Raw genomic sequence first — 13,106 nt, forward strand, 5'->3', positions numbered from 1 at the left:
GGGGGGGGGGTGAGGTTACTAAAGGCAGTGTGTGTGTGTCTGAGTGTGATGCATGTGTCTGGGCTGGTGCACTGTTCTGTTCAGAGCACCATCCCCTTAGACAAGTATGAGGTTTAATCGGTACATAGCTGTTCCTTACTGTTCCAATCCCATTGACTAAAAATTTTAAAGTGATTGCTATGGTCAGTGACCTTTGCTGATGGAAAATTGATCTTTGCAGGATTCTGAGCAGTGTTTTTTTTCAATCTGTAATTTGCGTGTGAATCAGTCCAAACAAACATTTTCAGCACTGGATTTCAAACTGATAACTTCACCATCCAACGGAACCTCCTCATGGGCAAAATTGCTACTACATCTCAGTTATTGCAAGATCTGTAATTAGGCAGCTGTCTTGGCTTGTTGTGTTTGTAGGTTACATGCTGGAGGGTGTGCAGCCATCTGAGTGTGTGTGAGCATTGTACAAAGTTTCAGAACATTGTCATAAAGTGTATTTGGTACACATCACCCACTTGCCTTCTCAATAACTTAATTAGTAGCACTCCTGCCTTAAAGCCAAAAGGATATGGGTTCAAATCTTACTCTGGAAATGATGCTCTCAGTGCAGTGCTGAGGGAGTGCTGTAATGTGAGGTGCTATCTTGGGGATGTGGCATAAAAGTGATACTCAGTCTGACCCCTTGGATGGACATAGCACTATTTTCAAGGAGAGCAGAGGAGTTTCACATGATTGCCCTGACCAGTGTTTATCGCTCACTTAGCATCATGGAAACATATCATTTTCAAAGTGCAGCTACTGAGATCTTGCTATGTACTAATTGTTCGTGTATTCAACATTACAATACTGCTATACTTCAGAAATTATTCACTGGTTGTAAAGTGTTTTGGGCTAAGCCTGAGGTTATGAAAGGTGTTATGTCAATGCAAATCTTCCTTTTATCCTATCCTCAAAAAGCTCAGCATCAGGAGTTTTTTGAGGAAAGGATAAAGCTAATAAGAGTTGGAGACATGGTTAGATTCAGCTGTCTTGTTTGGCTGACACCTAGTTTAGATCTGAGTGGATTTTAGCAGGAAGGGGGTGACTCAGAGGTGGCCAGGAATGAGTAACGACTTTTAGAGGTTCCAGATGGACAATGTTAATTAGACAGTTGATCACAGCAGTGCTCCCAAACATGTGGATGAATCAGCAATATCAAAATCAAACTCTCACAGATTGGTTCTGGTCAATTCAGCGTGAGATGGCTTGCCTTCTTTTTGTCCAATGACTGGTTGTACTAACCCCCAGAACAGCATTGGCCTCTGGCCTCCCCCCAACTCTTCTTTCTGGCCTTTACTATCAAGGGGGCTACATTGAGGTGGTATTGTGTTATAGACGCATGTTTGTGGATGTAGGTTTGCTCGCTGAGCTGGAAGGTTCATTTTCAGACGTTTTGTCACCATTCTGGGTAACATCTTCAGTGACCCTCCGGACAAAGCACTGCTGATGATTCCTGCTTTCTATTTATATGTTTGGGTTTCTTTGGGTTGATTATGTCATTTCCTGTTCTTTTTCTCAGGGGGCTTTACCCTGAGAACTGACATCACCAACCCAAAGAAACCCAAACATACAAATAGAAAGCAAGAATCAGCAGCAGTGCTTCGTCCAGAGGCTAACTGAAGATGTTACTTAGTATGGTGACGAAATGTCTGAAAATGAACCTTCCAGCTCAGCAAGTAAACCTACATCCAGAACCTCAACCGAGCTACAAATCTTCTCAAAACTCGCTAACCCATATTTTTGTTTGGATAGAGTCTGAGGCTTCCAGTTGGTCACATTTCTTCAGCTAGAGAGTGGTAGGCCTGTGGAATTCATTGCCACAGAGCGCAGTGGAGGCCAGGACATTGAATGTCTTCAAGGCAGAGGTTGTAAATTCTTAATCTTGCAAGGAATAAGGGATACAGGGAGAGTGTGGGTACGTTGCATTGAAATGCCCATCAGCCATGATTGAATGGCAGAGTGGACTCAATGGGCCAAATAGCCTTACTTCCGCTCCTATGTCTAATGGTCTTATTCCAGTGAGCAAAAAGGGCAGGAGCTCTTTTCCAGTCCAACCTGAGTTTGGATCTCCAATCACGGGATCTACCCAAGTTGGGATGAATGCGGTTGGTGATGTGCGTGCTCTGCATTTTCTCACCTTTTGTTGATTTGACAAAGTGAGTGGATGAAGACAGTTCCCTCTGAATGACTGAGTGATGAGTGAACAGGTGATAGAGGGAGGCAGAAACTGTGGAATTAACTGTTTGTAGATTAGCAGCAGGATTGCAACCAGGAAGACAAGGACAAACTGATTAAGAGGGGTGGGGGAAGAATGGACAATCAAGTCTCTCTGATGTTTGGTGCTGTAAAACAGCTAATGGGGTCAGGCAGACGTGTGTGTATGGGAAGGTGGGGGCATGTCACATCCCCTTAATCCCAAGTCTTTTCTGCCCATTATGTGGAAATTAATATTGAGGCTGTAACTTTCACCCCTTCAACATTCTCAACAGTCACCCACACACTGGTCCAACTAAGAAGCAGCTTTTATTTCCATTCATTCTTGAGATGTGGGTGTCACTGGTTCGGTCAGCATTTGTTGTCCAACCCTAATTGTCCAGAGGGCAGTTCAGAACCAACCATATTGCTGTGGATCTGGAGTCACATTTAGGCCATTATGAACCAGATGGATTTTGACAACAATCATTAGTCGTTATACAGTTGCCTTTAAGCCAGCTTTAATTCCAGATTTTTATTGAATTCAAATTTTGAAACCATTTCCCCAGAATATTAACCTGGGATTCTGGATTCCTAGTCCAGTGACATTACCACTATGCACTGCCTCTCCTTGGTTCATGAAGGGGTTAAGGTGGAAATGACTAGGTTGGAAATTGATGAAGTGAGAAGATTGGATATGACAGAGATAGGGAGCTGTGTAGTTATCTACAAGAGCTCAGTCTGCAAGCATTGTTTATCAGGAGCAGGCTCAGGCTGACTGTTGCTATGGAGATAGTGCAGAAGGAGGTTTAGATGGAGATGTGCAGATTGCTCATCTAATTCTGCTTCCTGCTCACAAATTGATAATTCAACATATTCTCTCTCCAATTCTGATTGCTGCTCCTCGCCTGTTCCTTCCAGGAGCACCTTTAAATTTGTTATATTATCTCATGTCTCACCAGATCTTATTTCAAGGCTGCAGTTTATTCTGTAGCAATCAATCCCAAATAGCTAGTAGGCAAAGTATTGACTAGGCTATAGCCCAGTTAACATCACGGACTATAAATCTTGTCCTCCCAGCCAAGAAAGAGTTTCTGTATCTACGTGCTCAGACACTCACTCTGCTCTCGTCTGCTACATGCTAAACTAGGAGTGCAATTTTAACTCAACGATAAAGTAAAGCAAAAACAAAGACAAGTTAGGTAAACTGTTTACATTGGTTGGCGGTTCGAGAACTAGGGGGCATAGTCTGAGAACTAAGGCCAGACCATTTAGGAGAGATGTTAGGAAACACTTCTACACACAAAGGGTAGTAGTAGTTTGGGACTCTGACAGTGGATGCTGGATCAAATTATCTTTTATTAAGCAAAAGTAATATGGGATATGGGCCAAAAGCAGGTGTATGAATTTAGGCCACAGATTAACCATGATCTCATTCAATGGTGGAACTGCTCGAGGGATAGAATGGCCTACTCATGATCATGTTCCATTTAGATTCAGCTGACCCCACTGCCCCAAACTATCTTCTACCTGTTCATCTTGGGGAAAGGCGAGGTGGAGATGGGCATGGAGTGGATTGTTTCTCGGCAACTGATCCAGTATTGTCCCATTTCACACTGTTGGCCAAGGTTAAAGCTGACTCTGAAGAGAAACTGAAGCTTGATTTTAAAATGCCCAGCAGGAGCTGGGGAGTTTTCACTCTTACCCAGTGTTTTCAAACATGGCATCCTGTACAGTGTACCCTATGCCACCACTGGTATTTGTCACTCTTGAAATGCCCCTCTCGAAATGCCCCTCTCTACACGTGGGTGGCATGGTGGCACAGTGGTTCGCACTGCTGCCTCACAGCGCGAGAGACCCAGGTTCAATTCCCACCTCAGGCAACTATCTATGTGGAGTTTGCACGTTCTCCCCGTGTCTGCATGAGTTTCCTCCGGGTGCTCCGGTTTCCTCCCACAGTCCAAAAATGTGCAGAAAGGGGAAATGGCCATGCTAAATTGCACGTAGTGTTAGGTGAAGGGGTAAATGTAGGGGGATGGGTCTGTGTGCATTGCTCTTCGGAGGTTCGGTGTGGACTTGTTGGGCCAAAGAACCTGTTTCCACACTGTAAGTAATCTAATCTCATAAAAAGGAAGATTTACATTTATATAGTGCCTTTCACATCCTCAAGATATCCCAAAATGCTTCACAACCAATTCTGGTGTGCAGCTATTCTTGAAATTGGAAAAACCAATCTGCACACAAGAAGCTTGCACAAGCAACAGTTTAATGTGACCTGAAGCTTCGACCTCTACCATCTAGAAGGACAAGGACAGTAGATACATGGGAAAACCACTACCTGCAAATTCCCCTCCAAGCCACTCACGATACAATCACCTTTCCTTCAGTGTTGCAGAGTCAAATTCTTGGAACTCCCTCCTGCGTCATGTTCCTATACCATGCAGAGACTGCAATGATTCAAGAAGGCTGCTCACCACGACCACCTTCTTGGGAGATGATCTTTCATAAAGGCCATTAGTGTACCAGATAGATATGCATAATAATGGCTACTTACAGTCAGCTTGTAATTCCAGACTTTGATTGAACTCAAATTTCACGTTTGCCATAGTAGGATTTGATTCCATGTCCCCAGAACACGAGCCTGTGTTCTGGATTACTATCATAGTCACATTATTACTATCTCCCATTGATTGTCCCAAAATTGCTATTAGTACCTACTTAAACAGCAGGACAGAAAGCTTAAACAAGTTAAACAGTGGATTTTGCCGTGTGTAAATACATTAAGCGGCAAGTACACTGAATAATGTAGGTATATCATATGATAATGTTATAAGGAGGCTTGACAGTGGAGATGCTGAACAGGTGCCTCTCTCCTAGGGGGATGATTTCAGAGCAAAAGGTTGCTCATTTAGGATGGAGTTGAAGAGTATCCTCTCTCAGACGGTTGGGTATCTTTGGAATTTTCTACACAGACAGCTGTAGAGGTTACATTCTAAACTGAGGTAGACAGATTACTATCGGGGAATCAGGGTTTGGGTAATAGGTGGAAAAGCGACACTGAGGCAAAGATGAAATCAGACATGATCTAACTGAATGGTGGAGTAGCCTTGAGGGAGTAGGAGGAATGGTCTTCTCTTATTTCTTAGTTTTATTTCTTCATAAATCATGGAAACTTTAATAAGGAGGAATAGCTCTTTCGATATTGCTTCAGATGTTACTTCAACAGCAGTGTCTGTTATTTCCATGGTGTTGCCATGTCAACTGTTTTGGGTCTCCAGAGAGTCCAACTCTCCGGTTGTGTGATTAGTGTGAAATGAGGCTGGGAAGAAGCCCTGAGTACTGCTCTATTTGCCATATAAGAAAAAAGATTGAACTAACTTGGGGCTTTTTCTCAGAAGACTGAAAGATGCCGAGATAGAATTCCTCAACATGATGAGAGGTTTTAGCTTAGACTTAGAAAATATGTTTGTAATTGCATACAAGACCAGAACAAAGCAATGTAAATGTAGACAGTCACTAATAAATCCAAGAGGAATTTCTTCACACAGAGAGTGATGTGGAAATTTGCTACCACAGGAAGTGGTTGAAGCAAATAGTTTATGCAAGAGGAAATTTGATAGATACTTGAAGGAGGAAGAAATGGCCAAGATATGTTAAGAAGAAATTTGTGCACTTACATATTGTTTGTTCATCACCATTAGATATCCCAAAGTGCTTCACAGTTAACTATAATCTGAAATGTAGTGATTGGAAACCCAATAGACAACAACAATATGGAAATGATCAGATAATCAACTGTGATACCAACTGAGAATCAAATAAGGAGAATTCCCCTGCTCTTCTTCAAAAGAGTACCATAGATTCTTTTGGGTCCACTTGAAAGAAACAGAGTGGAGATTTTTCATCCCACCTTCAGGGCAGTACCTCCACACTGCTGCATCCTTTCAGTACTGCACTGCAGTATCAGTTGTGCTGAACTCTCTGGAAAAGGACTTGTACCTAAGACGAGCATTTGATGAGGTTAGATAAGGAGGCTTCGGTTGGGGAATGGTTAGAGATCACGTGGAGCATGAACAGTGATATATGGGTTGTAGGATCAAATGGCTTGTTTCCATTCTTCTGATCATTTCTAAGTCTGAAAAGCATCACTGTAGATTGATCGTTCAAGTGCTTCCAATTCACTAATATCCTTGAGGGAAGGAAATCTTTTGTCTTTACCTGGCCAGGCCTATGTGTGACTTCAGACCTACAGTGATGTCGTTGACTCTTGACTGCCCTCTGGGTTAAAAGGGTTGGGCAATAAATGCTGGCTTAGCCAGTGCTGCTACATCCCATGAGCGAATTAAAATAAAATCGTCCTGATTGTGACACTGTGATGTAAATATTGAAATTTACACTTAAGGAAAATAACAACATAAGGAATCATTCAAACCTAAACCTTTGATGTTTTGCCTGAATCTTTTTTCATACTCTTGTGATATGATGTCAAGTGCATTATGGGCCAGCTGTTTTCAAAATGGCTGACTCGGTAATGCTAGTTTAACAAGAGATCAAGCTGTGTGATGTGTGGAAAGGTTGTGAATATTGAGTTTGATTTCTACTGCAGTGATGGGATCTCAGAGATAGTACAATGCAATCAGACACTGAAGTTCCAATGACCTTTGGGAAAGAAATCCACTGTCCTTAACCAGTCTGGGAGAAAGTGAACACTGCAGATGCTGGAGATCAGAGTCGAGAGTGTTGTGCTGGAAAAGCACAGCAGATCAGGTAGCATCCAACTAGCAGGAGAATCGAGTTTTGGGCATAAGCCCTTCATCAGGAATCTTATTTTGACCTGCTGTGCTTTTCTAGTACCACACTCTAGACTCTACCTTGCCAACATTGGCAACATCCTGAAAATTAATTTTTAAGATAAAATGTGGCTTTTAAATCTGTAGGACTGAAACCTCCAGAAATTGGGAGAGAGGGTGATCAGTCTCCCAGGGTTGATGTGGAGTATCCACGTATTAAAGATTCTACTGGATACTGTTGCAGTACACCGAAGGGAGAAAACCCACACGGACTTTTACATCTTTGGTCCCTTTTGTTGTTCACAGAGGCAGACAGAGCAAGTTTAACCAGGTGAGGTGAGAGGTCATGCAGTGAAGCCTTCAGGAGTTGACACAACAAGAATTGGTAACTCTTAGTTGAAGGTGTGGCATAGGACTGACTTTTTAATGGAAAATAGAGGTGAACTGTTAATAGCGTTGATGTCGCTGTCGATGTTGCTCCATTTACCGCCTCATCCGCAGTGTTCTCTCTCTCTCTCTCTCTCCCCCACTTTCTCTCTCTGTCCTCTTCCTTTTCCCCAGCTGCTGTGGAAGCGTGTGTGTTGCATGGACTCAAGCGAAGGGCGGCTGGCTTCCTCCGGAGTAACAAAATAGCCGCCTTGTTCATGAAGGTGGCAAAGACCTTTCCTTTGGCTGAGGAGCTGTGCAGGAAGGTGCAAGAACTGGAGCAGCTAATTGACAGCAGGTAACACACTTATGTGGAGGACACATCAGAGAAGATTGGGCAAGCTGGGGCCAAGAGCCCCTGAAGTATTTTCTTGAGTCTGTGAGAAACTTCTTTAAATGCATGGTTCCACAGAGGCAACAACTTAAAGGATCTGCTCCCATGTACCTGAAAGGAATTTGTGTTGTCCTTTGGCAGAAGAAATTTAATTGGAATAATTGTCAGAGGTTCTTTTAATCCACTGGAAAAGAGAGGCCTCCAAAATTCTTAAAGGGCACAATGTAAAATAGATATGGCTGACAGCAGAACTATTAAAAATGGACCCAAATAAATCCAGTAGGGATTTCAGGAGTAACCAATTCTTATCTTGAGCAAAATAAGAACCTCCTGCTGTTTTTCAGAACTCTTTCAACTTTTGCAAAATGGTCCTAGTTTCACCAAATCACTTTCAAAACATCTCAAACTAGGACAAATCCTCTGATATAAATCCTCACTGGTAAAATTGTTTCTTTTAAAAGAATGTTTCCCGAATTTTGAAAATTTAAGCACTCATGCTGCTGATGCTAAACTGGGGGTTAAAAAAAGCTGTAGATTTATAAAATGTCATACATTCAAAAGTATGGGCCTCGTGCAGGAAGGTGGAACTAGTGTAGATTTAGTCTATTGTCGTTGGTACAGACTTGCTGGATCTCTCCTGTACTGTATGATTCTATGATAAACCTTTCAGCCAGAGAAAGATGAGAATATGGAACTTGTCACCATACGCAGTGAACAGCATTGACGCAGTTAAAGGGATCTAAGTGTGGGAGACAAGAATAAAAAGATATAGAGACGGTGAGATGAAGCTTAACTCGGAGAATGATTAGGTAGAGCATAAAGTCTGGTTTTATTTCTGTGCTATATTTTCAATGTACTGAATTTTAAGGGGGAGGGGGGCACAGTTCTCACCCACAACCTGTGAAGACCATTGTTAATCGCTTTAAGGCAAGGCTTAAAGTTTCACGAAGAGACATTTTTATTCAACCTGTCCAGGAATATTATGACTCATGCAAGTACAACTTGAATTTAGGCTTCCCAGCTCAGGGTTAGGAACACTAGCACTGCATGGCAAGAGCCCCACATTTGAAACATGGTCCTGGGCTCTGTCTTTAGCCTGGAGATTGATGTATCATCCAACCTGGGTTGTTGGGGTGAGGGGAAGGGGCCAGTGCAAGTCAGGAGGGGAGGAGTATGATAATGTGAGACAAGGCCTCCGATGAGCCCAGGAAATCCACAATCTGCCTGTGTAGCTGAAGCATAGCTTGTGCTGACCCTTGCCACAGGGTAAAATAACGCCCAGTGATGAGACCCTAAAGTCGTCCTTAATTAAGAGCTTCAGTGGGTCCAAGAATGGGCAAGCTGCCTCAGGTGTTCTCCCCATGCGTGCGCGCGCATGTGTGCGCACACACAGACACACACCCTCCCCAAGTAAAATGACAGGTCAGTGAGAGGGTAGGTGATGAACAGATCACATCACTCCTTACCTTTCCCCCAACCCCACCCACTGGCGATGTTTAAAACCCAGCCTAGTATTGAGTGCTAGAAATGAACATGTTGTCCACTTCCGTTTTTATAAAATGTCACATTCCCTCTGGATTCCTGTGTAGAGTAGGTAAGGGGGTGAAGTTCTCCAGTGCCAACATTGCTGCCTTAGACTAGAGTTCTGCCTATTTTGGTGACGGCTTGGTCTGCAATTATTGGAAGCTGCTGTTTGTGCTGTGCACACAGTTTGGGAAATCAGGTTGAGAAGGGAAGTTGACTTAAAGGTCTTTACTCAAAGATATGAATCGTGGAATATGGCATTCAGAAATACTGTAAAAGTGTGCAACACAAATGGGTTCCATTCAGATTGAGACTGTAGCTGCCACAGGCCCTAATCTCTGAAGTTCTCTCCCTGTATTTCTCCACCTCTCTCTCTTTTAAGATGCTCCTTAAAACTTACCTCTCTGTCCAAGCATTTAGTGTCATAACTTTATTCTGCAAAGTCCCCTGGCATGATAAAGTTGTGACAGAAAAAACTAGCTGTAGGTTGAAGTTGGCCTGTTGGACTCTCCACTACCAGGGACTCCATCCTGAAAATATGCTGTTTATATCCACAGGAGGAGCCAAGGTGCAGCCCCACAAGAGCATGTTCGCAAATCTCAGAAGGTGCCTCATCTGTCTGCTCAAGCTGTCAAACATCTGTGGATCCGCACTGCCCTCTTCGAGAAAGTTCTGGACAAAATTGTGCAGCACCTTGTGGAGAACAGTAGGTTGGTACTGAGCTGTTTCAACTGTGCCTTTGAAATAAATAGGGCCCTTTCTTTCGATAGAAAACTGAGTTGGACTGCTGAGCAGTGCTATTCCTAATGGTGACACAATGGTGACCCTTTATGTACAGAATGGTTTTACTTGACTTTTTCCAAATTTAGATTATTTGCTGGATTACGAGAGGGGCTGTGGAGACGAACATTACTCCGTTCGTGTGCTTAGGATGTTGTCTCTTTGTTCTTCCAGTTGTAGAGTCATACAGCACAACAACAGACCCTTCGGTCCAACTCATCCACACTGAACAGACATCCCAACCTGACCTAGTCCCATTTGCCAGCATTTGGTCCATATTCCTCTAAACCCTTCCTGACATATACCCATCCAGATATCTTTTAAATTGTGTAATTATACCCACCTCGCCAACTTCCTCTGGCATTCCATAAACACACCACTCTGTGTGAAAAAGTTACCCCCCAGGTCCTTTTAAAATGTTTCCCCCCTCACCTTAAACCTATGTCCTTAATTTTAGACTCCCCCATCTGAGGAAAAAGACTTTGGCTATTTTCCCTATCCATATCCCTCAGGATTTTATAAACCTCTATAAGGTCACCCTTCAGTCTTTGATGCTCCAGGGAAAAATCCTCAGCCTATTCAGCCTCTCCCTATAGCTGAAACTCTAAGCATACTTGTAAATCTTTTGTGCACCCCCTCAAGTTTAACAACATCCTTCCTATAGAAGGGTGACCAGAATTGTATGCAGTATTCCAAAAGTGGCCTCACCAATATCCTGTACAGCTATAAGATGACATCCCAACTCCTCTTCTCAATGTCATGACCAATGAAGCCAAAAGTGCCGAATGCCATCTTCACCACCCTGTCTAACTGCAACTCCATTTTCAAGGACAATACACCTGGACCCCGTGGTCTTTTTGTTCAGCAACACTCCCCAGGGCACTACCATTAACTGTACAAGTCCTGTCCTTGTTCTCCTTATCCAAATGCAGCACCTCACATTTATCTAAATTAAACTCCATCCATCACTCCTTGACCCATCTGATTGAGGTTCCATTGTACGCTTCTTCACTGTCCACTACACCACCTATGTTGGTGTCACCTGCAAAGCTACTAACCATACCTCCTATACTCATATTTAAATCATTTATATAAATGAGAAAAAGCAGTTGATCTAGCATTGATCCTTGAGGCACACCGCAGGGCATAGGCCTCCAGTCCAAAAAGCAACCCTCCGCCACTACCCTCTGACTCCTTTTCAAGCCAATTTTGTATCCAGTTGGCTAGCTCCAAATGAATCCCATGTAATCTAACCTTACTAACCAGTCCACCATGCGGAACCTTGTCAAATGCTTTGCTGAGGTGCATATGGACAATGTCTACTGTTCTGCCTTCATCAATCTTCTTTGTCACCTCTTCAAAAAAACTCAATAAAGTTAGTGAGGCATGATTTCCCATGCACAAAACCAGTCTGACTATCCTTAATCAACCTCTGCCTTTCCAAATGCATGCAAATTCTGTACCTGAGAATCCCCTCCAACAACTTACCCACCACTGACTTAAGACTCACCAGTAGATAATTTCCTGACTTTTCCGTACAGCCTTTAAATAACAGCACATTAGTCAACCTCCAGTCTTCCGGTACCTCAACTGTAGCTAGCAGTGATGCAAACATCTCAGCAAGGGGCTCAGCAATCCCTTCCCTAGCTTCCCACAAAGTTCTGGGAAACACCTGAACAGGTCTCAATGATTTATCTACCTTTATGCAGTTTAAGATCTCCAGTATCTACTCTTCTGTAATATGAACTCTTTCATGTCATCACTACTTATTTCCCTAAGTTCCCTCAGCTTTCATGTCCTTCTCCACCGTAAATATTGAAGCATAGTATTTGTTTAGTATCTCATCCATCTCCTGTGGTTCCACACTTGAATGGCCAAATTTATCTTTAATGGGCCCTATTCTCCCACTGATTCCTCTTTTGCCCTTAATGTATGCTCCCTTGTCCAAAGGCAACTCCAATACATTAATCCTGAGCTGTAAACCTTTGGAGTGCATCTGCTCTCAGCCTAAATGACCGATATTTGTGTCAAGTGACAGGGGTACACAATGCATACACTCTATGCTGATGTTACAAATGTCCTTTGCTGTACTGATGACTTGAGCTGGCTTCTTGAGATGTACAACATTGACTTCTGTTGGTGTAGCTGCAAGACATGGACATCAGTACCCTGTGGGACAGTGGGTTGTTGCATTGTATCTTCCTTAGCATGAGCAAAGATTTTAATCTCGAATCGGGAGTGGGTTGCAACCCTAGTGTGATTATTGGCAGTAGATGGGAGATTTGCTTCATTTTCTGTCAGTGCTGGTGGCCAGTGACTTCCTTGAATTACCCCTGAGTAGATGGTCCAGAGATACAGTTGGACATATTTGTCTCTTTCTGTACCTGCACCTCAAGCTCTTAGGGGCCGAGGTAGTGTTCCCTATGTCTGGGCCAGGAGCCCCCGGTTCAATTCCCTCAAGACTTAATAACTATGGAAAATGTATCACACCAGGCCAAACAGGTTCATTATCAATTTGTGCATCCTTCCAATGCACCTAAGAAGAACAGGAGTGTTTCCTGCTCTGCCAGAGCTAAATGGGAGCTGCAGTGCAATAGCCTATTTTAAGTTTTCTCAACAAGTTTGTTGGCATAAGCAAGCACCATACATACATCCCAAGGATCTGAAACAAACACACACCTCCAAGAATTTCACATTGTGGGGCAATCACAAGAAAACAACCAGCCAATTTTGATGTATCGCTTTGCTGTAAAGTATTTCCCCAATGGAGAAATTCTTTAGCAGAAACAGAACTTCGGGTGGACAATGTCTGTGTTTGGGAGCACCCATATCTACTGTCACCAGGTAATTCTGACTGAGATGCTTGAAGTGACAATAGCTTCTGGTTATACTGAGCGCTGTGCAATTGGAGTTGGGTGAAATCCGTATTAATATTGATGCAGATTTGTTCCTTAGGGCTGAATGTTACAATTACAAACAATGCAGTGGACATGATACAGAACACATTGAATACTGCTCATGCTGTT

General features: G+C 43.1%; 1 protein-coding gene across 3 annotated transcripts in view; it reads left to right on the top strand.

The window, feature by feature from the left end:
* Positions 1 to 13,106, top strand: part of LOC122562558 (small G protein signaling modulator 1-like) — a 137,624-nt gene that overhangs the window by 62,727 nt on the left and 61,791 nt on the right. For all 3 annotated transcript variants that reach the window (XM_043715488.1, XM_043715489.1, XM_043715490.1), the window contains 2 exons: positions 7,578 to 7,740; positions 9,858 to 10,010. In XM_043715488.1, the coding sequence (XP_043571423.1) occupies positions 7,578 to 7,740; positions 9,858 to 10,010 (316 nt within the window). The remainder of the gene's footprint in view (positions 1 to 7,577; positions 7,741 to 9,857; positions 10,011 to 13,106) is intronic.

Source organism: Chiloscyllium plagiosum, chromosome 25, assembly GCF_004010195.1.
Source record: "Chiloscyllium plagiosum isolate BGI_BamShark_2017 chromosome 25, ASM401019v2, whole genome shotgun sequence".
NCBI classification, from domain to species: Eukaryota; Metazoa; Chordata; class Chondrichthyes; order Orectolobiformes; family Hemiscylliidae; genus Chiloscyllium; species Chiloscyllium plagiosum.